At 43.7% G+C, this 25,228-nt stretch overlaps 2 protein-coding genes across 10 annotated transcripts; one reads left to right on the forward strand and one right to left on the reverse strand.

Moving 5' to 3' along the window:
* Positions 1 to 350: 350 nt before the first annotated feature.
* On the reverse strand, positions 351 to 4,166 carry LOC136481468 (uncharacterized). Of its 9 annotated transcripts, none has more exons than XM_066478806.1 (9): positions 3,944 to 4,163; positions 3,755 to 3,857; positions 3,112 to 3,237; positions 2,974 to 3,014; positions 2,425 to 2,641; positions 1,810 to 1,925; positions 1,199 to 1,262; positions 782 to 833; positions 351 to 717 (listed from the first exon to the last, which is right to left on the reverse strand). In XM_066478806.1, the coding sequence occupies exons 6-9, from the start codon at positions 1,907 to 1,909 to the stop codon at positions 454 to 456; spliced, it is 480 nt and encodes a 159-aa protein (XP_066334903.1). In that variant the 5' UTR covers positions 1,910 to 1,925; positions 2,425 to 2,641; positions 2,974 to 3,014; positions 3,112 to 3,237; positions 3,755 to 3,857; positions 3,944 to 4,163; the 3' UTR covers positions 351 to 453. The 9 variants fall into 9 exon arrangements, 8 of the variants coding, with proteins under 8 accessions (XP_066334903.1, XP_066334902.1, XP_066334906.1 ...); XM_066478805.1 differs by having other exon boundaries at positions 3,112 to 3,307; XM_066478809.1 differs by lacking the exon at positions 2,425 to 2,641 and having other exon boundaries at positions 3,112 to 3,307; positions 3,944 to 4,166.
* Positions 4,167 to 13,366: 9,200 nt separating this feature from the next.
* Positions 13,367 to 15,571, forward strand: LOC136484363 (uncharacterized; the record flags this gene model as incomplete). The annotated part of the gene is given in 1 exon segment (XM_066481606.1): positions 13,367 to 15,571. A coding segment is annotated over 1 exon segment (2,205 nt), but the record flags the coding sequence as incomplete, so codon positions are not given.
* Positions 15,572 to 25,228: the final 9,657 nt, after the last annotated feature.

Here is a 25,228-nt window from a genome sequence, read left to right on the forward strand (position 1 = left end):
TAGAAAAACGTTTTTAGGGGCGGCTGGTAACCGTTTGTAGAGACGGTTTTGCCAGCCGCCCCTATGAAAGGGTGGCTACAAATCATGTATTTGTAGAGGCGGTTCCCAGACCGCCCCTACAAATCGATTTTTAGAGGCGGCTGGTATTACCAGCCGCCCCTACAAATCGATTTGTAGGGGCGGTTGGTACTGTAGCCGCCCTTACAAATCAATTTATAAGGGCGGTCTGGGAACACCAGCCGCCCTTACAAATCGATTTGTAGGGGCGGCTACAGTACCAACCGCCCCTACAAATCATTTTTTCGCAAAAAAAAATTAAATTTACAATTCAAATTCGACCAGAACATATATTTTTCATGCACAACTCCATCATGACTAATCTTCTTCTGCGATTGTACTGAAACTCAAATCTCTACAACATGAGTATTGGTCCGACTACAATGAACATATTACTTAGTGCTGACTTGTTAGATGAGGAACTCTACAACATGAGTATTGGTCCGACTGACCATAAAATGCTATCATGCTGCCTAGATAGCTAAAGATGTCAACAGCTAAACAACAATGCAAAGAATCATATGCCAAGTCCACATACTCGCATATTGCAAGAGTCTTCATAACAACAAGATCGTAGTTGTCTAGGTAGGGCACAGAAACAATGTCCCCAAAAAATTCAGCTTCCTTCTTCAGCTCCACATTCACTTCCTTTCTGCCATGCTAGAGTTAAGAAACACCTTCAGCACAAGCACACAAAACAAAAATGAAAGTCCAAGTTCATTACCAGGTCGCATGATTTCAACCACCTATGTGATAGAAAGGCACCAACATCATACCTGCAACATATAAGATTGCCACGCATGTTAAAATTGTTTTAGTTTGGAGTCAAGGACATAGAGCAGAGACCACTTCCGCCACTGCCAACGAAAGTGCTTATAAGTATATAAGTTCCTCCAATGCTTTCAGAAAAAAAACCTTTTCTTTCCTTGAGGGACCACCTAGTTACTCCCAGATATTTTTTAACTTTGGCCTTTGGGCAGCCTCCTCAAGTTATGCAACATGGATGATAGTAAAGTTAAATCTACTAACTAGCCTAATCACTCAGCAAGTGAATGCATCTTTACCTAGGTATAAATTACAATAATACATCACTGTAAAGAGGGAACAACAAAAGTAGTATGAGATACATATGTATTCATACCATGCACCATCATGAGCCGACTTGGCCTCAAACTCAAGCTGGAGACCTTGCAGAGGCTTCCTCCCTGGTTATCAGCAAAGGTAATAATAATCAGAGGAAAAATAGAAGCATAACCGATGATGATAAGTTGAGAAGCCATATCTGGAATGCACAAAACTAATTCTGTCAATATAGTTATGTTGGACAAGTTAATTCTGTTATCCTGGGAAACTCTCCTCTGCAAAGGGCTGATCTAATGCCTCATGGAATAAAGGTTTCCATCAAATTTTGTGACAGCTTCGTTCGGCTTTGGGGTTTCTGATCTTTCTTCTCTCTTCTTCTTTTCCCTGTCAATATAGTTATGTTGGACAAGTTTTACTTCACTGGAATGACTGGACAATACAAAGGGGTGGACCATGGAAACCAAGCAATTGACAGGCCTTACTACAAAGAGGAGTGATTTAAGTGGCCAAAAGGGTAACATTTACTGATGAAGTCATGTATTTGAAGCATTTAATTCAAATAGAAACCTCTCAAATTGCTTAGCAGAGAATCATATGCTGAATGCATTTATAAACTTAAATGGCAGTAATGGTGACAAAAAATAACGTGCTCCTGGGATATGGCATTACCTATCCACGTATTCCTTGAGAAGTTCCTTGGCTTGAACCAACTTTGAGAGTATGTTACGGTAAACATCAAGGTCCCTATCCACACTTCTTTTACTGACATTTAGCGCAGTGCAAAGCTATCAATGAAGAAATGAAGTCAGTATCTGTTGCCAATGCTAGAAACACCATAAAACTCAGTTCAATTTCAAACTGGTAATCACATGGTATAAATGGTTAATATATTTGCAATCTCAATCATGGGAGAACAATATTGAGCAGGCCAGTGTACAAGTGAAAGCTATGCAACGACAACAAGATGTCACAAATTAATTCAAGTTATAAGTTGTTCTATGCTGTCTGGCAAGAAACACTCATAGATCCTAAAACAGTTGTGAACACTGAATATTACATTCGGTTTCAGCCACTGATCTGATTTAGACTAAATTGTGTGTTCTTTAAGAAAAAAAAACAATAGGCAAAAACAGGTCCTTTCTATAAAAGTTTTAGGAAATAAAACTATAGGTGAAATAGGAAGCATAATTGAGAGCACACACAACTAACAATAAATGAAAAAACAAAAAAAACTCGACCACAGGACAAGAAATGCAAAAACAAATTAACAATGGCAGGAACAACCTTGTCTAGTACTGTTGGCTCCGTTGCATTTGCAAGCTCAAGCAAACGGAACAAGCCAACTGCAAAGAATCAGCTGTAGCTGAAGTTTCCCTTACCCTTGGCCCTTTCTGATATGTCTTTCAGAATGGCCTCAATTTCTCCATCTCTGGAAGAAAAAACAACTAAGGAACTACCATTCTGGGAACGTGCCCACTCTTCCATCTTTAGTGCATCAGCTCTGTACAGTGGACACAAAGAACACTTAACAGGATAGCTTTAAAATAGAAGTATTACTTTCTGATGAAAGAAACTTAATAATGCCAAGTTGCCAACTAGTGACCCAAATTTTCCAGAGACAGCATCTAATGATCTAAAAACAACACCTTGGTAACTCAAGCTCTTGTACATAGCCACTCAGACATGTCAGTCTCGGGTGCTGATGAAATTTCAAAGGACATAAAGCTCCACTAAGCTATGGCAAGCATGATAGGAAAATAAAAAATCAGAAATAAGCATTCCACTAAAATAACAACTTGCTACTGAAGGGATATGAGTTCAGGGAACAATCACCTCTGGTCCCTTCTGTCATGATCTCCATCCTTGCTTCTTTACTTTATCATCCTCAGATAAACATGCATCAAACAAAGGACCAGGTCTGAGCACATCACATCAGCTAGTCTAGCAAAAGCAAAAATGGGGGAAGCCCACCGGTCAGACAGTCACACAAAGAAGTGGAGCTGTAGGAGAGGAGCCGTGTTCTTGATTGCTGTGGTGGAAGGAGCCGTCGTCCCAGAATCCGATGGCCGGAGGGGGTTGCTCAGACAGCTGCCAGATCTGCCCAATATGCCACCATAGATGCAACCATAAAAGCCAATTTCCTATGAAAATCTGAAGGGTTGTCCATCTATAGGAACATGAAAAGTCAGCTCTTATTTAGTTGGTCTTATGTGTGGAATAAAAAAGCATGAATAACATCAATCCATGTTAAAATTAATATTCTCAGATGAGGATATATATCTGCAGTCCTAGTTCATGGATTAAAAACTACAGGATATCAGCGGTCCATCTTATTTCATAAAAAAATGTTTCTCTAATACAGACTAAATATCTTGTGCATATTTCCGCTAGCACAAACTTTCTGATTGGGTTGTGCCTGGTGGTACGTGAAGGCTTAACCATTGAAAGAACCATTCCCCACCCCAACCTGTACTACGATACCCTTCTTCTAGTTTGCAAAAATGAATCTGTGAACCAAATGAAAAAAAACGAAGAAAATGAAACTGGAAGTATGGGGAACGAATCTGTGGCTCAAATCGCATAAATATTAGAGGGGAAATACACTGGGAAGTACCTGTTACGAAGTGCAGCAACGACTGACAGTCGTCAAAGATTCTAGGTGCAGGATGGCCCCCAAAGCTTCGATGGAGATGACGGAGTGCACCAATGTTCTGGATCTGATTTTGCAGAGACAAGGGATTAGAGAGATTAGAGAGGAAGAACAGAAGGGGAAGATGAGAGGAGCCAAGAGGAGTATGAATACCTAGGTCTGAGGGTGGAGGCCGGGGCGGTCCGCAGATAGAGATATTTTTGAGGCCACCGGGTGAACGGGCGGCGCAAGGCCACGGGCCGGAAGGGCACGGAGCCTCAGGGCACCGAGGCGCCTTGGCGCGGAGCAACCGGGAAGCCTAGCCGCAGTAGACGCCTGCCGCCGAAGCCTGGTCGGTGGTCGCGGGGACGCTAGAGCGAAGCCACCAGGCCAGCACGGGCCGGGCGGGCGGTTATTGAGCCGCCCCTATAAATAGTAATACCGAGCGCGGCTGGTGAGTGAGCTGCCCCTACAAATCCGATCTATTTGTAGGGGCGGCTCGTATTACCAGCCGCCCTTGTTGTTCTATTTGTAGGGGCGGCTGATTTCTGGGCTCTCGAGCACGCCACTGTAGGGGCGGCTCCATCACCAGCCGCCCCTAAAAAAAAATTATCCCGTTGCTACAAACCGTTTTTCACATAGTGCCTTACACATTAAGTTGAAGTACATCCTCAAATTTGGCACATTTCTCGATCTTTTTGCTATATATCCTTAATTTATTTCATTTAATTGCATTTTCCCGGGAAATGTAAGTTTGAACTGCAGGTGCATCGAATCATGGAATTCGACGAGTGGAAAAATGATATTCGCGTTACTTATTGTATTTTGAGGCCGTTTCCAGGAGCACGCCGAAAGTTTCAAACATCTCACGCACGAAACATGGCGACAAAATTGCGGGTGAAATGTTTTTTAATTATATAAAATGCAAACGAAGTTCGAAAATCATGAAACTTGGTGACGCGTCTTTACATCACATGTGGAGGCTATGGTAAAAATTTGAGAACATTTCGCGCACGTTGTCACATGTGGACGATTGTTTCTTTTTTTTAAAAAAAAGAAAACTCTTTGCCAAGCGCCATATGTACGGCACTCGGCAAAGATATTTGGAAAAAAAATTAAAAATCCTTTGCCGAGTGCCAGTTCGCGGGCACTCGGCAAAGGAAAGGGCATTTCCTTCGGCAGGCCCACCCCGAAGCCCCATCGGCCACACACGCGCGCGCGCCCCCGCACCCGTCTCTGTGGCCCGCTGCCGCCGCCGCCCCGGCCGCCCCCCGCCGGCGAGCCCCACCACCGCCGGTGACCCCGCGCCCCCCATCCCCGCGCCGCGTCCCCTCCCTGCCGCCCCCAGCACCGCCGCCCGCGCCCGCCCCCAGCCCCACCGCCCGCTGCTACGGGCCCGCGCCGCGCCGGCGGCCACCGACCCCGCCGCTCCAGCCTGCCCGCCCCACCCGCGCGCCCGCCTCTCCTCCCCTCCCCTCCCCTCCGCGCCCCACCCGTGCCCCCGCCGGCGCCGCTGAACGCCGGCGGCCCACTGCCGTCGGAGAAGGAGAGGGAGGGCCGCCTTCACCTCCCCTCCCCGTGGGGGCCGCACCCAGCCCCCCCCTCGCCGTCAGTTCTTGGAGGGGAGGAGGCAGAGGTGAAGTAGGAGGAAGGAGAAGGGGAGAAGGAGGAAGGAGAAGAAGAGGAAAAGAAGAGAAGAAGGGGAAGAAGGAGAGGAGGAAGGAGGAAGAAGGAGGAAGGGAAAGAGAAGGAGAAGGAGGAGGAGTTCTCGGTGTCTTCTTCTGCGCGTGCACGTCCCGCCACCGCCCAAGGTATATGCACCGTCCCTTTGTGAATGTCGGCCTTCGTGCCGTGAATGTCGGCCTTCATGCCGTTGTGAATGTCGGCCTTCGTGCCCTTGTGAATGTCGGCCTTCGTGCCGTGAATGTCGGCCTTCGTGCCGTTGTGAATGTCATGAATGTCGGCCTTCGTGCCCTTGTGAATGTCGGCCTTCGTGGCGTTATTTTTTGCAGGTTTTGGAAACCTCCCTGTACAGGGGAGGTTCTGCCGAAATTTTCAACTTATAGTGTTGTGTTTCTTGTTTTGCAAAGCAGGACCTATCGGAGGGGACCCGTAGTACCTAGGCGACCCCGATCGTCTTCGTCGGTGTTGCGGTCCTGCCTGCACAGCCTCGCTTCGCCACTGCACCGACTCGCCACTGCCCCACTAGCCTGACTCCACCGCCACCCTAGGTATAAATAACCTCTCAGTCGGTGGGTTCGAACAACCCAGCTCAGGGCACTCCGAACAACCAGATGTTTCCTTCCCCGTCGTCAGCAGGATGGCCACATCAAGGGCCGCTTCAGTGAGTAGCGCTTGTAGTTTCATGTCTTGTTCTCTTCGCAATGGATTTCTGTCCGAGACAATGTTGTTGTCATGCATGTGTTATTGTGACATGTGGTGATGGATTTGAACTACTTGTTGAATGATGTGGAATCCTGTCGAATAATGGATGGAATTACTGTGACATGTGGTGAACGGATGTGATTCATGTGGTATGTGTGATGGATTGTGACATATAAGGTGCTGGATGTGGTATATATGTGATGGATGTGATATATATGCCATATGTTGTGTTTGCAGTGATCGAAAGTAAAAAACAAAAAAAAACAAAAATTTTTGGTCACTTTGCCGAGTGTAACACTCGGCAAAGAACCTTTGCCGAGTGCCTTTTGCCCTGGCACTCGGCAAAGCTGCCAAAAAATGCGCTACCAGGTCTCTTTGCCGAGTGCCAGTACCCTGGCTGGCACTCGGCAAAGCTGTGTACAGTACCATGTGTTTCCCAGCTTTGCCGAGTGCCAGGACTCTGGCACTCGGCAAAGAATTTTCCAAAAAAAATATTTTTTCTTTGCCGAGTGCCGTCTCAGCTAGGCACTTGGCAAAGGATTTTTCAAAAAAAATATTTTTTTCTTTGCCGAGTGCTGGGTCAGGAAGGCACTCGGCAAAGGATTTTTCAAAAAAAAAAGGAAAAGCTTTGCCGAGTGCCTTCCTGACCCGGCACTCGGCAAAGACGCCGTCAACGGCTGACGGCCAATTTTTTTTGCCGAGTGCCGTCCTGGCACTCGGCAAAGCCTTTGCCGAGTGCCCGACAAAACTCGGCAAAGAACCCTTCGCCGGATGCGGCTTTGCCGTTTGCTCTTTGCCGAGTGTGGCACTCGGCAAAGCCTTTGCCGAGTGCAATAGCGCATTTGCCGAGTGCCCCAGGCACTCGGCAAAGAGCACGTCTCCAGTTATGAATATGTTAGTAACCTTCGACTATCGATGGGGTGAAGCTTGAAGATGGACCGATGTCACTACCAAAAAAAAAAAAAGACGACCCAGGAAGATCAATAAGCAGTAGTACATGATGAACTTGTATGTTTAGATCTTGTAGGCTACTTTAATTCTTTGAATTTTCTTTTTCCGAGGTGCTACAGATATATCGTATGGGCTTTTTAACCACGTCAAGGCTGATAGATGGTGTCAAGTTTTACCTGACTTCAAGTCCTGATGTTGCTAAGTTTCTCAACTTCCCAGCACTATATTACAGTCGTCAAAGCGCATGACGGTGAGCGTACTAGTCCTAAACAAAGTGGCCAGAACAAGACCGCCTTTTCCGGTACATGTCTTAATCTCAAGCAGTTCATAATTTTCCTCCAGTTTTTGGCATGTGTATATATATATATATAACTACTATCATGTAGCTGGCTACAAAAATAACTTATTCTGTAGCCACTTTGAGTTACGATAATTACTATGTTAATTTACGAGATTATAGTAACTCCTTACTAAGTGATTTACTATAACATTACAGTAAATATCCCATGTGTTATAGTAACCCCACTATCGTAAATATATATTAACATTATCGTAAATTAATATATAAAATTATCGTAAATGGAGGTGGCTACAGAATAACTTATTTTGTATATATAGGGAGAGTATATTCAGTAGCCAGCTACAAAATAAGTTATTCTGTAGCCACCTCCATTTACGATAATTTTATATACTAATTTACGATAATATCAATACATATTTACGATAGTTTGGTTACTATAACACATGGGATATTTACCGTAACGTTATAGTAAATCATTTAGTATGGAGTTACTATAATCTCGTAAATTAACATAGTAATTATCGTAACTCAAAGTGGATACATAATAAGTTATTTTATAGCCAGGGTAGTGTATATATATATATATATATATATATATATATATATTTATATTTACTGCTGGGTTGTATGTAATACGATCTGTATATCATGTAGATTTTCAGGTACATAAGTTGGATGGTCCAGACGTTGCTCGTTTTGTGCTTGGGATAAGGAACGAGCACATGAAGCTGCCCCTTCTACCTTTCACAATCCGATTCCCATCGAGGAGCAGGCACGTATATAAGTCACACTGTCTACAACTGGATCTCTTTCATGATTTCTTTGACATCTTTTCCTTTTCTCCAAGTACTATTCCATTACTGAGCCACGTTGCTTAAATTTTCAAATCAGGGCTCGGAAGATGAACATACCGTGGTCGAGATTAAAGAGGAAGTACAGCCGCCGCCGCCGTCCTGAATCCTATTTGCATATTTATACTCCATCGGGCCGGCCAGCATGTGTGCCCATCCCCTCTATCTTTTTCTCATCCGTAGATTTAAAATAAAACCAGGAAAATGCATGTTCCATTGCCTTTTAGCTTGTGTTTTTCAATGTTGCTAGGCTTGTGGGTCTATATTTTACTCATCATTCGTATGGTCCCTGAACCTCGGAACCTCGCAACCACCCATATTTTATCTGCCAACGCTCAACCTTGGTGTATGCATGCCTACAAGATGAACAGCGCCACTATAGGAAACAGTAAATATGCCGAGTGTTTACTTATTTGCCGAGTGCAATTAATCGGGCACTCGGCAAAGAGCTAATTTGCCGAGTGCAGGACATAAGACACTCGGCATACATATTACACTCGGTAAAAAACAATATTTACCGAGTGTAGAATATAAGACACTCGGCAACATACAATACCCCACTCGGCAATAAATTAACACTCGGCAAAATCGTATCACGTGACCGGCATGTATGACGGCTGTCTGACGGCGTGCCGGGCGTTAGCAAAAATGCAACTTTGCTGAGTGTTTTGACAAAGCACTCGGCAAAATAATCAGTTTGCCGAGTGTTTTCATCCGGCACTCGGTAAAATTATAAGTTTGCCGAGTGTTTTTCCCCAACACTCGGCAAATACAAAACTTATTTTCCTCTCTTGCCCTCCAAACTTTTTCTACCACCCACATACAACATGTGTTACTACATGTTAAAATTTGGTATATTTCTGAATCCGTTTGATATATTTAATTAATTTATTGCGTTTAGAGGAATTTTTTGGTATAAGTCAAATTTGAACTGCAAGTGATTCAAATAATGGAATAAAATGAGTGGAAAATTTTTATTCATGTTATTGAGTCCATTTTGAGGCCTTGCCCAAGAAATGAAAAGAATGTTTGAACATCGTGTTCACAAAACCTGACCACGAACGTGTGGCTGAATGATTTTTAAATTCTAAAAAAAGCAAATGAAGTCTGAAAAACATGAGATTTATCAAAGTCTCATGATATCATACGTGGAGGCTATGGTAAAAAATTGAGAAGGTTTCGGATAATCTGTCACGTACGATATTTACAATCCGAAGTATCTTAGAAGAAGATTCGTAGCGTAGAGAATGATCCGGTAAGATTTGGATTCAAAGTGACGGTCGAACTGGGGTTTGACTTCAGAACTTTTTGTATAGGCAATAGAGAACATAGATTGATCCATGTGTAATTTTGGTAAAATTTTGGATCCGTTCGATAATTTTAATTTGTTAAGTGCAATTATAGAATTTTAATTGTTATACATTGAATTTTAGCTACAACGGCATGAAATAATAAGTTTTTTTTCACTCCTGACCTTGAAACTTTTTCTACTCTCCACATACAACATGTGGTACTCCATGTTAAGAATTGATATATTTCTGGATCCATTTGGTAGGTACATACAACATGTTAAGATGTGGTATTGCATGAAATAATAAGTTTTTTTCACTCCTGACCTTGAAACTTTTTCTACTCTCCACATACAACATGTGGTACTCCATGTTAAGAATTGATATATTTCTGGATCCATTTGGTAGGTACATACAACATGTTAAGATGTGGTATTGCATGAAATAATAAGTTTGCCGAGTGCCCGATATATGGGCCTAGCTAGGTGCTTCTTATTTTTTTGAAGGTTATTTGTTAACTATGCCTGATTAGCATTGGAAGGTTGTGAGTGCAGTTTCCAATACGTCCTCGTAGATATCAAACTTGCACAATCACATGTCCAGGTGTGCGACTCGAAGAGAACTTTCTCGGATCATTGACCTACTCATGGTGCTAAGTAAGTAAGTGAAGCTAGTAACATATAATTTCCTAATCACATAGCACATTCTAATTTCACAGCCTTTCACACTTTATAGTGTCACGCTGAGTCAAGAAAAATATAAACGGGCACGGGAAGAACCATTTCGAGGCTCATTATATGGAAACACATACCCCTAGAATAGTTAATAGCCAACAACAAATGCGGGTTCTACGTGATGTGGGCAATGCATTAGTACCTCAACGAGAGCACAATGGAAGGAAATAAAATGGTGTGTATGTTTCTCATTTTATGTATATCGGTTAATTCAATAAAACACACTACTGTTTTGTCTAACACTTGTGCATGTTGATGTCATCTTGCTTCAACGATAGCGTGAGAAACTTAAAACCCCAAAAGCTATTAGACTTCGAGATCAAAGAACTACAAGACATAGCATGCATCCTTCGCCATGGATGATGTTTTGAGTAAAAGAGTATCTTTTAGGATTGATCAAGCCAAGGATAAGAGTAGTATAGATTTAGAGATGACGAAACTTCTATCGTAGTATATACATTTTTACTGTAACGACATATACATTATTGTAACATTTGTAATATAAATCTTGATGGATTTCTGATGTATGTGATGCTTTAAATATCCAGTCCAGTAACCATAGGAAATAAAAAATACATTACACAAAAATAATAAAATAAAATAATGAATAGCATATGGAAAAATCAAATCAGTTTGCCGAGTGCCCGATATATGGCACTCGGCAAATCTCAATTTTGCTGAGTGTCATACCTGGGACACTCGGCAAACCCCTTCACGGCCCCACCGAGCAGTTCAGTTATTGAAAATGAAAAAAAAACGGGATTTGCCGAGTGCTAGATCTGGGGCACTCGGCAAACCCGTTCACGACCCCACAAAATAGCGGGTGTTTGCCGAGTGCTAGATCACGGGCACTCGGCAAACCCCCTTTGTAACCACCCAACACCCACCCGGCCGCACACACGCCGCCCACACCACACCGCACACCAGCCCCGCCGCCCGCCCACACCACACCGCACACCACATCTACACATCGGCGGCAGAGGCGCCGCCGGGCGACGTCACCAACCTCCTCCTTGTCACTGAGTCCCCGACCCGGAGCAAGCCCAGGAGGACCGCACGCCGTGCCCTCCCCGCGCCGCCCTCCATCGTCTCCGCGGTCTCCTCCGCCTGCTCCTCCTCTGCCTCAGTCACGCCCGCGCCCAAGCCTTCCGCCGCCGCCTCGTCCACGCCCATGCCCAAGCCTTCCTCCGCCGCCTCGGTCTGTGTTGTCACGCTCACACCCAAGCCTTCCTCCACTGCCTGCGTCGTCACGGCCGCGCCCAAGCCTTCCTCCGCTGCCGGTGAGTGAAGCTACGGCACCGATTTGTGCTCGATCCGCTGCAACTGGCTGTGGTAGGCTAGTACTTCGATCCGCATTGGGTTGGGATTTCTAGTCCTGCGTCCTCCTTGTTTGCAGTCCTCGAGGAGGAGCACAGCGTGCTCAAATCGCCGGCCATCTCCACAGTTCACCGTAGGACCACCGAGGCTTAGGGGAGGTGGAGGTGGAGGAGGAACCCCGCCGCCGCCAATAGCAAGGGCAAGGAACCTGTCGCTGTAATACTCGATGTCTTAATGCTTGCATTGCTTGTTGCAAAAGAGTTGTTGTGATGTCATCTCACCTAGCGCTAAACGGATGTACAGCACAGGATGGATGTCTGTATGAGCGTGTGATGATCAACTTAATTGAGTTGAATTAATATACACACCATCATTTAGTCGACAATTGACATCATAGCATGCATCCATGATGTCCATCTGTTTCTGTCTAACCGATCGATCCAACCATTTCCTTTAGTACGTACATTTCATTTCGTTTGATTCATTTGATTCGCTTGTAGTATTTTCTTTGGTTTTTTAGAACATCTAGGACTCATCTCGAATTCTAGAATTAGGACGAATCGCTGAAATCATATTGTTTCGGCAGCCTGAACTACAAATGACGGTTCCAGTCAATTCCATCCAGAGACTAATGATTGACATGTGAGTGGACAGTGATGGTTAAAATTTTATTCTTGATGAACTTATTATTTCATATACTTTGTTCAACTGTTGCTTCAACATAGTTGGCCTACAATACTCCAGGAGAGTTGCTGTGGATGGCTTTTGCTAAATTTTTATACTGGAAGGTGTAAATAATGGTAGTGACATTTATTCTAAAGATCTATTGTTTGCTTGTGGAACAAAATTTATGGAGTGTTAGATTGTTAAAGTGTCATGTTACTGTGGCCTATGGTCCTAAATGGTCGTGATGTGATTGAGTCATTACCATGAGGATCTTCATTTTGTTGGCTCTTGTTATTTTAAATTCAAGCAGATATAAACACCACTAGTTTCATGCCAATGTAATTGAACTATCTTGCTTAACTGTTTCATTACCATGAGGATCTTCATTTACAATTGACACTATTATGTTCATTTGTTGCAGGAGAGGCTATTGCAAGGATCATTCCCCACCGTCCTCGACTCGTCACTTTGCAGGACAGCAAGGTGAGGCATCCTACACCTCTCTTTCCATATCATGTTCGTATATCACGTAACCTAGCTAGGCGTCTCCCATTCAAAAGAGATACGGTTGGAAATATGCAGATCTTTGCATATCTATAACTGTATCTATTTCAAATTGTCCACATTTTTTGGACAGCCGGAGGATGTGTAGATGGAGTTAGTTTCCATGCTCTACTCGGATCCGAGATAGAGTTTCAGCAGCATCTCCCTGTTGTTCTCTGGATACACAATCTCCCTGCCAGGACATGTATTTGGAGAACAACGAGGAGGTGCTGCCGAAATTCTGTCTTAGATAGGAGTAGAGCATGGAAACTAACCCCATCTACACATCCTCGGATGGGATTAGGACCTATCTTCACCTATTAGACAGTATAGGAGCGTGTAGATGTAATTGATTTTTATATTACTTGGTGATATGTTAGAGGATGGATGACCGTGAGTGGATGTACACGGGCCGCTCTAGTCAAGGTTCGATGACCGATGAATGGATTGCGAAGACCGATGTTTTTTTGGAGCTAGCATTTGCAAGGGTTAAAGGAGCGCGTGGCACTTGGTGTCCCTACAGCATTTGTGCAAACACACATCAACAAACAAAGGTGGTCATGGGTAAACATCTTTGTAAGAATGGATTTACGGTGGACTATACCCGGTGGATCTACCATGGTGAATCCGATCGTGTGAGAGATGAGGTCATGAGACAACGCATTGAGGATTATGATGCTGATGCTGGGGTAGGAGACATGTTAAATGATTATCATGAAGCACACTTCGATGAAGGACATAGGGAGGAGGAGCCAGAGCCAACCACAAAGGCGTATTACGATATGTTGTCTGCGGCACAACAATCCCTTCACGGGCATGCCAAAGTTTCTCAACTGGATGTCATTGCACGCCTAATGGCCGTAAAGTCCCAATTTAGCTTGAGTCGAGAAGCCTTCGATGTTATGCTGACAGTTGTTGGTAGTCTGCTCCCGGATGGTCACATCCTACCAAAGAGCATGTATGAGGCACAGAAACTCCTTCGTGCACTTAAGATGCCATATGAGCAGATACATGCTTGTCCGAAGGGATACATCTTATTTAGGAAAGAACATGCGGAAGCAAAGTACTGTGTGAAGTGTAAATCATCTAGGTTCCTGGAGGTAGACTCTAGTGATGGTCAGAAGAGGCTGCTCACCATCCCCGTAAAGATCCTACGGTACCTTCCATTCGTACCGAGGATCCAACAGCTTTATATGACCGAGGAATCCGCAAAACAAATGACATGGCACAAATACGAATGTCGATACAACCCTAAGAAACCGGTGCATCCATCCGATGGTGAAGCATGGACAAGGTTTGATATGATTCATCATGAGAAAGCTCTAGAGGCTCGTAATGTACGTGTTGCGCTGGCAATAGATGGGTTTAATCCTTATGGAATGGCGGCTGCCTCATACACTTGTTGGCCCATGTTCGTTATCCCTCTCAATCTCCCCCCTGGCGTCCTCTTTCAATGATAGAACATATTCTTGTCATTGATAATTCCGGAACACCCAGGGAATAATATGAGTGTGTACATGGAGCCTCTGATTGATGATTTGATCCGTGCTTGGGAGGAAGGGGTATGGACATATGACCGAGCTACAAAGACAAACTTAAAAATGTATGTTTGGTACCAGTACTCCCTACATGACTATCCGGCGTATGGGATATTCTGTGGCTGGTGTGTTCACGGGAAGTTCTCATGCCCAGTATACAAGGCGTCTCTGATGTTCATTTGGTTGACGAAGGGTGGCAAGTATTCTTCGTTTGACAAACATCGACAATTCCTCCCTCTTGACCATCCATTCAGACGTGACATCAAGAACTTTATGAAAGATATAGTAGTTGAAGGTCTTGCACCCCAGATGATGATTGGTGCCGTGGTTCATGCCCAGTTAGACGCTCTCGAGGTCAATGACCAAGGAGATCATTTTCTGGGATATGGTGAGGAACATGCATGGACTCACAAGTCATGCTTGTGGAATCTCCCCTATTTTGATGACCTTCTACTTCCACATAACATTGATGTAATGCACACTGAAAAGAATATCGCCGAGGCAATTTTTGGTACAATCATGGACATTCCTGATAAGACAAAGGATAATGTTAAGGCTAGAGTGGATCAGGCGAGGTTATGCAATAGACCAAAGCTAGACATGGTGCCTCCCGGAGACAGGAAGTCATGGAGAAAGCCTAAGGCCGATTTCGTTCCAACGAGGGCCCAAAGGAGGGAAGTACTAGAATGGTTTCAAACGTTAATGTTCCCTGATGGGTATGTAGTGAATCTAAAGAGGGGAGTGAACTTAGCTACTATGCGAATCAACGGGCTCAAGAGTCATGACTACCACATATGGCTTGAGCGGCTACTGCCGGTGATGGTTCGAGGCTATGTCCCTGAGCATGTCTGGATAGTGCTGGCGGAGTTGAGCAATTTCTTTCGCCAGCTTTGTGCTAAGGAGTTATCTCGTACCGTGGTTGCAGTCATGGAAAAAATGGCGCTTGTGTTGCTCTGCAAGTTGGAGAAGATCTTTCCACCTGGCTTCTTCAATCTGATGCAGCATTTGATTTTGCACCTCCCGTATGAGGCACGAATGGGGGGCCTGTGCAGGGCCGTTGGTGCTATTCAATTGAGAGATTTCAAAAAGGTTCTTCGAACTAAATGTAAAAATAAATGCAAAATTGAAGCATCCATAGCAGAGGCATACATTCTGGAGGAGGTGTCAAACTTCACAACAAAATACTATGCTGACAACCTTCCTAGCGTGCATAATCCACTTCCTCGTTACAATGCTGGTGAAGATGAATCGAACCTTAGCATTTTCCGAGGGCACCTAGGAAGTGCAAGTGGTGTGACTAACAAGACCTTGAAACATGAAGAGTGGCGAACTATTATGCTATATGTCTTGACCAACCTATCCGAAGTGGAGCCGTACATGCTGTAAGTTCTCAACAAACTTTTTCTCAAGTAGTCACAATTCTATGTCCAACTCCCTTGTTTCTCGTTGGTACAGGGAATTTTATGAATGATTCTGGCGAGAATCAAGGGAACCTACCCCGCAGGAAACTTCGACCCTTCTTAGAGAGGGTGCGGGAAATGGAATGCCCGATTTTATTTCTTGGTTCAAACAGAAGATACTGTCCATTTTGGCTCGTACTTAGTTTGACATTACAAGTTGCTTGTACGTGCGACTAATATAATGAACTACCCTGCTTGAACTTGTAGGGACAAACCGATGCGTCTATGAGTGCCGAGTTGAGATAGGTTGCCGATGGTTTTGCCTATAGGGTCAAGTCATTTACCAGTTATGACGTGAATGGATATCGCTTTCACACAACAAGCCACGAGCAGAGTCGGCCCAATCGAAGAACCACAAATACCGGAGTTTTTACGCAAGGCTTAGATGGGGTTGAGTATTACGGAAGAATTGAAGAAATATATGAACTCATGTTTCATGGTTGCAAACCTCTTAATCCCGTTATATTCAAATGCCATTGGTTTGATCCTGAAGTAGTGAGGCGGACCCCTAATCTTTGGCTAGTCGAAATTAGACAATCATCTGTCTTACCAGGAGACGATGTCTATATTGTGGCTCAACAGGCAACGCAAGTTTATTATCTCTCATACCCGTGCCAAACTGTAGATTGTCTTAAGGGTTGGGATGTTGTGTACAAGGTATCGCCACATGGTAAACTACCTGTCCCCAACAATCAAGATTACAACATAGACCCCAACACATATGACGGAGAGTTCTTTCAAGAAGATGGGCTCGAAGGGAGTTTTGAGATAGACTTAACCGAAGCTTAGGGAATGGAAGTAGACAATGAAACTGGTGCTGATGAGGACGCCCGTGATGAGGTTCAGAATGTGAAGGACTTAGAATTACTTCAGCGATTACATCTAAGCAACGACATTCCTCCTTCGGAGCACGGGGATGATTATATCGACATGTGTGATAGTGATGATGAGACCTATGATCCAGCTAATCCCGATGATGATGATTATTTCTAATACATGTATGATCCGTGCTAATTGATTTATTATTTTCTAAGTATGTTTTGTTTATTTTGCATCTATTTTGATGTATTATATGTGCTAATTGGTTTACTCTTTTTAATTGCAGGTGATTGAACAATGGTGGGCGGTATGAGGAGGTTAACGTCGCTTTATTCAAAAGCGACAGTGGCGAGTAAAGGGTCCGATGCAGCTGAGGGGTCTGGGAAGAGACCTCAGGGTAGACCCAAGGGTCGAGCGAAGGGTGGAGGCAAGACGAGGCCACCGTCGCCTGTACCTTCATCACCGTCTGAGTTACCTTCCGCTCACTCATCCTCTGAGGAGGAGGTATAGGTGTGAAAGCATCTAGGCCCTAGTTGGGTTTCGGTGATTAATGACAATACAAGATTACTATGACTAACGTGTGTTCTGTAGAGGCAATTAAGTTAGGTCATGGTAATGGGGATCAATTGGGCAATCGAGGTGGTCATGCCCCTACGATGGAAATCATTTTGGTTTTCAAAGGATGGACGACAAGGTTAAGGATGACTAGTTCTAAGTGTCGATTGGAGTTGGAGTGACACTTAGAGTAGTTTAGGACTTTTTTTCCTTTGGCCGTACTATTAAGGGGGGTATGGACGGGTAGCTTGACCTAGATGAGTCTAGTGAGTTAGGTGTGGTGCACACTTGTTAAACCTAGCACTAGGTAGCTCCTACATATGCCTAAGATCCTTTGGAGCAAACTTCATTCACATATGATCGAGAGTTGGAAGTGAATGGAGGGTCAAATACTGACCGGACGCTGGCTTCGGTGCGACCGGACGCTAGCCGCAGGGTCCGGTCAGTTCATTTGATCAAGGAGATTGCGTCTGGCGTGACCGGACGCTGAGTGGTCAAGTGACCGGACACTGAGAGGCAGCGTTTGGTTGACTCCAGTAAGGTTCCAGAAGAGTGAATCTGTGACTGGACGTGTCCGGTCAATACTGACCGGACCCTGAGGATCAAGCATCTGGTCGAGTACAGTAAGCATCCAGTGAGGGAAAAATGGGACCGGACACGTACGGTCAGTGGTGACCGGACCCTGTCAGCGTCCGGTCAACACTTAATCACTGGTGTGCGGGTTGAACTGACCGGAGCGTCCGGTCAACATGACCGGAGCGTTTGGTCACCCCGTAGAGGCACATAATGGTTCGTTTTCCAAGCTGCCTTATAAATAGAAGCTCCACTCATGTGTGGAGTTACTTTTGCTTATTCCAACAGCTGAGAAACACATTTGTGAGTGCCAAGAAGAGCAAGGTCCTAGTGAGGTGATTGAGATTTGAGAATCCAAGAGAGTAGCCTCATTAGTGAATCAAGAGTAGCAAAGTGTGCATCCACCATTCTCATTAGGCTTCGTGTGGTCAAGTGAGAGTTCGTGCTTGTTACTCTTGGTGATCGCCATCACCTAGATGGCTTGGTGGTGATTGGGAGCTTGGTGATCACCCGGCGGAGCTTGTGGGTGACCCAACTCAAGTTGTGAGTGGTTGTGGGTGATTTACCGCGACGGAGTGTCGAAGAATCAACCCGTAGAGAGCACTTGATCCTTGCACGGATCAAGGGGGAGCTACACCCTTGCGCGGGTGCTCTAATGAGGACTAGTGGGGAGTGGCGACTCTCCAATACCTCGGCAAAACATCGCCGCGTTCCTCTCTCTCTATTTACTTTGAGCAATTACTTTGAGCATTTACTTTGAGCAATTCAATACTTGTTTTTACATTCATAGAATTGCCATGCTAGAGTAAGTTTGGAGCATATGTTGCAAGTCCTTTGTGCGTTAGATTGATAGAAACACTTTTCTAGGCACAAGGGGTTAATTGGGCTAACCGTAGGATTTAATTATTGCAAGAAAATTTAGAATTAGCCCAATTCACCCCCCCTCTTGGGCATCTTGATCCTTTCAATTAGTATCGGAGCCTCGTGCTCATGTTTTTAAGCTTAATTGCTTTGAGAAAGATGTCACATGGGGATGGACCTCCTCCTATCTTTGAGGGAGATGACTTTCCATATTGGAAAATTAGCATGGAGGCGTACTTAGAAGTTCTAGACGTTGGTATACTTAGAGCCGCCTCACAAGGCTTCCCAAAACCTCGGGATGCTACTAACTTACAAGGCAATGAGGTTAATTATGAAAAGTGGAATGCAAAGGCTCGAAACACCATCTTTAGAGGCCTTTGCAAAGATGTGTTCAACCACGTAAGGAACCACAAAGACGCCCATGCACTATGGTCGGACGTTTGTGCGCTCCATGAGGGAACCAAGAGTGAGCGTGAGGAACGCTATCATCTTGTAATTAAAAAGCTAAATTCATTTAAGATGCTTCCCAAAGAATGTGCTAATGAGATGTATTCATGTTTAAATGTTCTTGTAGAGGAAGTCAATGGGCTTGGACTTACTCAAATGTCACAATCCGACGTTGTGAGAAAGATCTTGAGTGTCCTCCCCATTGACAAATATGGACATATTGTGACCGTGCTACATCAAGGTGATCTTTCTGCCGCTACACCGACACAAATCTTGGGAAAGATCAATGCTCATGAGATGTACATGCACATCACACCACAAGATGGCTCATCCTCTACCAAGAAGAAAGAGAAGGACTTAGCATTCAAAGCTAGCCAAGATAAGGGCAAAGCAAGATTTGAGTATGAGAGCTCAAGTGATGAAGAAGATGAAGATGAAAATCTTGCTCTCATGGTGAGGAAAGCCGCCAAGATGCTAAAGAAGCTAAACAAGAGTGGCATAAAGTTCGATGGCAAGAAGAAGAAGTTCTTCACAAGCTCTAGAAGAAAGCCAATCTCCGAAATGGATTGCTTCAATTGTGGTGAACTTGGTCATCTAGCACATCAATGCACCAAGCCCAAGAAAGACAAGTTCAAGAACAAGAACAAGGGCAAGAAAGATGACTCAAGTAACGAAGATGAAGATGAAAAGAAGAAGAATAAGCCATACAAGAAGAGAGATGGCAAAAAGAGGGACTTCCACAAGAAGAAGAAGAGTGGAAAGGCCTACATCATCGGTGATTGGCTCACGGACATTGATTCATCTAGTGGATCATCCGATGATGATAGTGAAGATGAGAAGGTGGCCGCCATTGCTATTGATCTTTCATCTTCACCGCCATCATCCTCTACACACCTATGCCTTATGGCCAAGGGTGAACACAAGGTAACTAATAATGATGATACTAGTGATGATGAGCAAGCTAGTGATGATGATAGCGATAGCGATGATGATGATTCACCTTCATATGATGATCTTGTCAAAATACTAAGAAAATACACTAAGATCATTAGAAAGAGTAGAGCTAAAAATGAAAAGCTTGATGCTAAAAATGATTCACTCTTAGCTAAATGCGATACATTGGAAAAGGCTAATGTTGAGCTTAAAGAAACAAATGATGCTATATCATCCAAACTCAAGGAGCTCAAATCTTCTAAGAAAGAGCTTAAAGATAAACATGATAAACTTGAGTGGGTGCACAATGAGCTCATCACTAGCCACAACAAGCTAAAAGATGAATACACTACTCTTAAGATCAATCATGATACTCTTGTTATTGCTCAAGAATTTTTACCAAATGAGCCACATGATGCTACTAACCATGTTGTTAAGATTGATATAGCTACCCCATGTGATGATTTAATTGATGAGAGCATTGAGCAAGGATCTAGTAGCAAAGGCAAGCAAGTGGTTGAGTGCAATGACTATGATGAGTATGTCAAGCTCAAGAGTGATAATGAGAAGCTCAAGAAAGATCTTGAAGAGATCAAAAGCCACAACGCCATTGTGCTAGAAACTCTTGATCATCATGAAGAGTTGATCCTTGAGAATGAGAAGCTCAAAGAAGAAAACAAGAAGCTCAAGGAAGAGAAGAAAGATGATGCTCTAAAGGAAGAAAATAAGAAGCTCAAGTTGGAGAAAGAGCATCTCAAGATTGGGTTGAGCAAGTTTGCTAGAGGCAAGCACCTCCAAAGTGAGCTACTCATGAACACCGTTATGAAGATGGATAGAAGTGGCATTGGATATGTGGCAAGTGTAGAGAAGAAGAAGGCTCAAGTTCAACAACAACAATCAAAGCCAAAGCCAAAGCCAAAGAGATGTTTTGAGTGTGGACAAGATGGCCACTTTGCTCATGAGTGCCAAACTCCACCGCCACAACCCTTGCCCAAGCATGCTAGACCCTTTGCCTTCAATGCTCACTACATGCTTAGAAATGATTCTAGTGGAAAGATGAAAGTCATGTTCTTAGGACCCCCTAACAAGAATAGGCCTAAGAAGATTTGGGTGGCTAAGTCACTTGTTGAGAAGGTGAAGGGCCCTCAACAAGTTTGGGTTCCTAAAGCTTGAATCTCTTGTGTGTAGGTGAACTACAAGACCAGTGGAAGTCATTGGGTTATTGATAGTGGTTGCACTCAACATATGACTGGTGATCCTCATATGTTCACCCCACTAAATGAAGAGGTAGATGGACAAGAGAAAATAACATTTGGAGAGAACTCAAAGGGCAAGGTTAAAGGATTAGGCAAAGTGGCAATATCAAATGATCATTCCATCTCCAATGTGCTTTATGTTGATTCATTGAGTTTTAAGTTGCTATCCGTTGGACAATTGTGTGATCTTGGCTTCCAATGCTTGTTCACCGAGAAGGAGGTTGTTGTATCCAAGGTAGATGATAATCAAGTGATATTCAATGGATTTAGATACAACAACTTATATCTAGTGGACTTCACCTCCGAAGATGCAAATTTGAAAACTTGCCTATTCACCAAAACAACACTTGGGTGACTATGGCATAGAAGACTTGCTCATGTTGGGATGAGCTCACTCAAGAAGCTTATGAAAAATGACTTGGTGAGAGGGTTGATGGATGTGAAGTTTGAAAAGGACAAGCTTTGTAGTGCATGTCAAGCCGGCAAGTAAGTTGCAAATACTCATCCAACCAAAGCTTTCATGTCAACCACAAGAGTGCTAGAACTCCTTCACATGGATTTATTTGGACCAACAACATATAAGAGTTTGGGAGGAAATCTTTATTGTCTTATGATTGTTGATGACTATTCAAGGTATACATGGGTATTCTTTCTTCATGACAAATCCGAAGTTGCATCTTGCTTCAAGAAGTTTGCCAAGAGAGCACAAAATGAATTTGAAGTGAAGCTCAAGAAGATAAGAAGTGACAATGGAAAAGAATTTGACAACACAAACATTGAAGCTTATTGTGATGAAGTTGGGATCAAGCATGAAGTCTCCGCAACTTACACTCCTCAACAAAATGGTGTAGTTGAGAGGAAGAACCGGACTTTGATCACTCTTGCAAGGACAATGCTAGATGAGTACAACACCCCCGAAGCTCTATGGGCGGAAGCAATCAACACCACATGCTATGCATCAAACCATCTATTCCTTCAAAAGTTCCTTGGCAAGACACCTTATGAGTTGCTCAACGGGAAGAAGCCGGACGTCTCCTTCTTTAGGGTGTTTGGTTGTAAATGCTACATCTACAAGAAGCGGCAACACCTAGGGAAGTTCCAAAGACGTTGTGATATTGGTTTTCTTGTTGGTTACTCATCAAAGTCCAAAGCATATAGAGTATTTAATCAAGCCACCGGCTTGGTTGAAGAAACATATGATGTGGAATTTGATGAATCTAACGGCGTCCAAGGAGCACATGAGAATCTTGATGATGTAGGTAATGAACCATTGAGGGAGGCTATGAAGAATATTTCGGTGGGAGACATCAAGCCAAAAGATGATGAAGATGATGTACAAGTCATTGATCAACCTTCTTCATCAAGTGTACCACAAGATGGTGAAAAAGATGGGAGAGTAGAAAATGAAGACACTCATGTCTCCCATGAGCAAATGGTGGTACAAGCACAAGATGTTGATGCTCCACAACCTCATCCTCAAGTGGTCAATAGAAGAAATACACCTCTCCTACAAGATCATCCACAAGATCTCATCATAGGGAGTCCATCAAAGGGTGTAATGACTCGATCTCAAAAACTTGCTTCATTTATTGCTCATCACTCTTTTGTCTCTTGCTATGAGCCTACCAAAGTAGAAGAAGCTCTTAAAGATCCGGATTGGATCAATGCCATGCATGAAGAGTTGAACAACTTCACTCGCAATGAAGTTTGGACTCTTGAAGAGCGACCAAAAGGTGCAAGAGTCATTGGAACAAAATGGGTGTTCCGAAACAAGCAAGATGATCAAGGTGTCGTTGTGAGGAACAAGGCAAGACTAGTTGCAAAGGGGTTCTCCCAAGTTGAAGGTTTGGATTTTGGAGAGACCTTTGCACCGGTTGCAAGATTAGAAGCCATCCGTATCCTACTTGCATATGCATCACATCATGAAATGAAACTATATCAAATGGATGTGAAAAGTGCATTTTTAAATGGCTTTATTAATGAACTAGTCTATGTTGATCAACCTCCCGGGTTTGAAGACCCTAGATATCCTAATCATGTTTATAGGTTGTCCAAGGCACTATATGGGCTTAAGCAAGCCCCAAGAGCTTGGTATGAGCGCCTTCGGGACTTCCTCATTGAGAAGGGCTTTACCATTGGGAAGGTCGACACCACACTATTCACCAAGAAGCTTGATGGGCATATCGTCATTTGTCAAGTATATGTTGATGATATCATATTTGGATCATCAAATGAAGACTCTTACAAAGAATTTGGTGAATTGATGTCAAGAGAGTTCGAGATGTCAATGATTGGTGAGCTTACATTCTTTCTTGGTTTTTAAGTCAAGCAAATGAAAGAAGGCATCTTCATCTCTCAAGAGAAATACACGAAAGATCTTCTCAAAAGATTCAAGATGGATGAATGTAAGCCAATCAAGACACCAATGCCTACCAATGGACATCTCGACCTAGATGAGGGAGGTAACCCGGTTGATCAAACTCTCTACCGTTCCATGATTGGTAGCTTGTTATATTTAACCGCATCTAGGCCCGACATCATGTTTAGTGTGTGTATGTGTGCTAGATTTCAAGCTAATCCTAAGGAAACACATTTAATTGTCGTAAAAAGAATTCTTAGGTATCTTAAGCACACACCAAGCATTGGCCTATGGTATCCCAAAGGAGCTATATTTGAATTAGTTGGCTATTCCGATTCGGATTATGCCGGTTGCAAAGTTGATAGAAAAGCACATCTGGAGGGTGCCATTTGCTTGGTAGATCACTTGTGTCTTGGTCCTCCAAGAAATAAAATAGTGTGGCTTTGTCCACCGCCGAAGCGGAATACATTGCCGCGGGTGCTTGTTGTGCACAAATATTATACATGAAACAAACTTTGCTAGACTATGGTGTAGTTCTAGAAAAGGTACCTCTTTTGTGCGATAATGAAAGTGCAGTAAAACTTGCAAATAATCCGGTTCAACACTCTCGCACCAAGCACATAGATATCCGCCATCACTTTCTAAGAGATCATGTTGCTAAAAATGATATATCACTAGAAGGTGTAAGAACCTAAGATCAATTAGCGGATATCTTTACTAAACCGCTAGATGAGGCTACATTTTGTAGATTGCGGAATGAGCTCAATGTACTTGATTTTAGTAACTTCACTAAAAGATTAGCTTGTGTTGTCCCTTGCATTCATTGTAATATACAACATGCTTAATTTTTGGTAATGCATATAGGGCTTGTCTAACATGGTTAAGATAACCGCCGAAAAGCGTGTGAAGAAGCTTAACCTTGGATCAAACTTGACAAGCAACTAGTTTTACTTACAAGTATTGCATATGCATGAATGTTGTTTTGTCGTTTTGTTCCAGTTGCTCTTTTATTGCCTATTTTCATAAAAAGAATTATAGCCTAAGGCAAAATATTTTGAAAAACTTGAGGGTTTGAGAGAGGTCTCTCACATCAGTCCCAATTGGTGTTTATTTGGATCTTATTCAAGTTGGGACTTGATTGGGAACAGGCAGCGCGAAGGAACATTGAAGATTTGCTGGAAAAGAGTGACCGGACGCTGCACCGGACTCTACAGTCCAGTGTCCGGTCAGTTCACAGGAGGTGAACTCACTGCGAAGGAGTGACCGGACTCTATCTTTCAACGTCCGATCAGATGACGTCTCAGCGTCCGGTCGTGTGAAGAAGATGAAGGCTAAGTTGACCGGACTCTGGCTACGTCCGGTCGGTGTCCACCGGACGCGTCCGATCGCTATTCTAGAGGAATTGGACCTCTCTGGAATCGACCGGACGCTGGGTGGTAGCGTCTGGTCGCTACCACCGGAGCGTCCGGTCAGTAGATATCGTGCGGCATTAGGTTTCTTTCTTGTTTCCTTCTCTATCACGTCGGGGGACCCTTATTTACCTAATCCCGTTGCGTGTTTACCCTAATCGTCGCGCCTCCCTCGTCCCGAGCCGCCGCAAGCCCTAGCCGCTGCGCTGCCC

This window comes from Miscanthus floridulus, chromosome 9 (genome assembly GCF_019320115.1).
Source record: "Miscanthus floridulus cultivar M001 chromosome 9, ASM1932011v1, whole genome shotgun sequence".
Lineage (NCBI taxonomy): Eukaryota > Viridiplantae > Streptophyta > Magnoliopsida > Poales > Poaceae > Miscanthus > Miscanthus floridulus.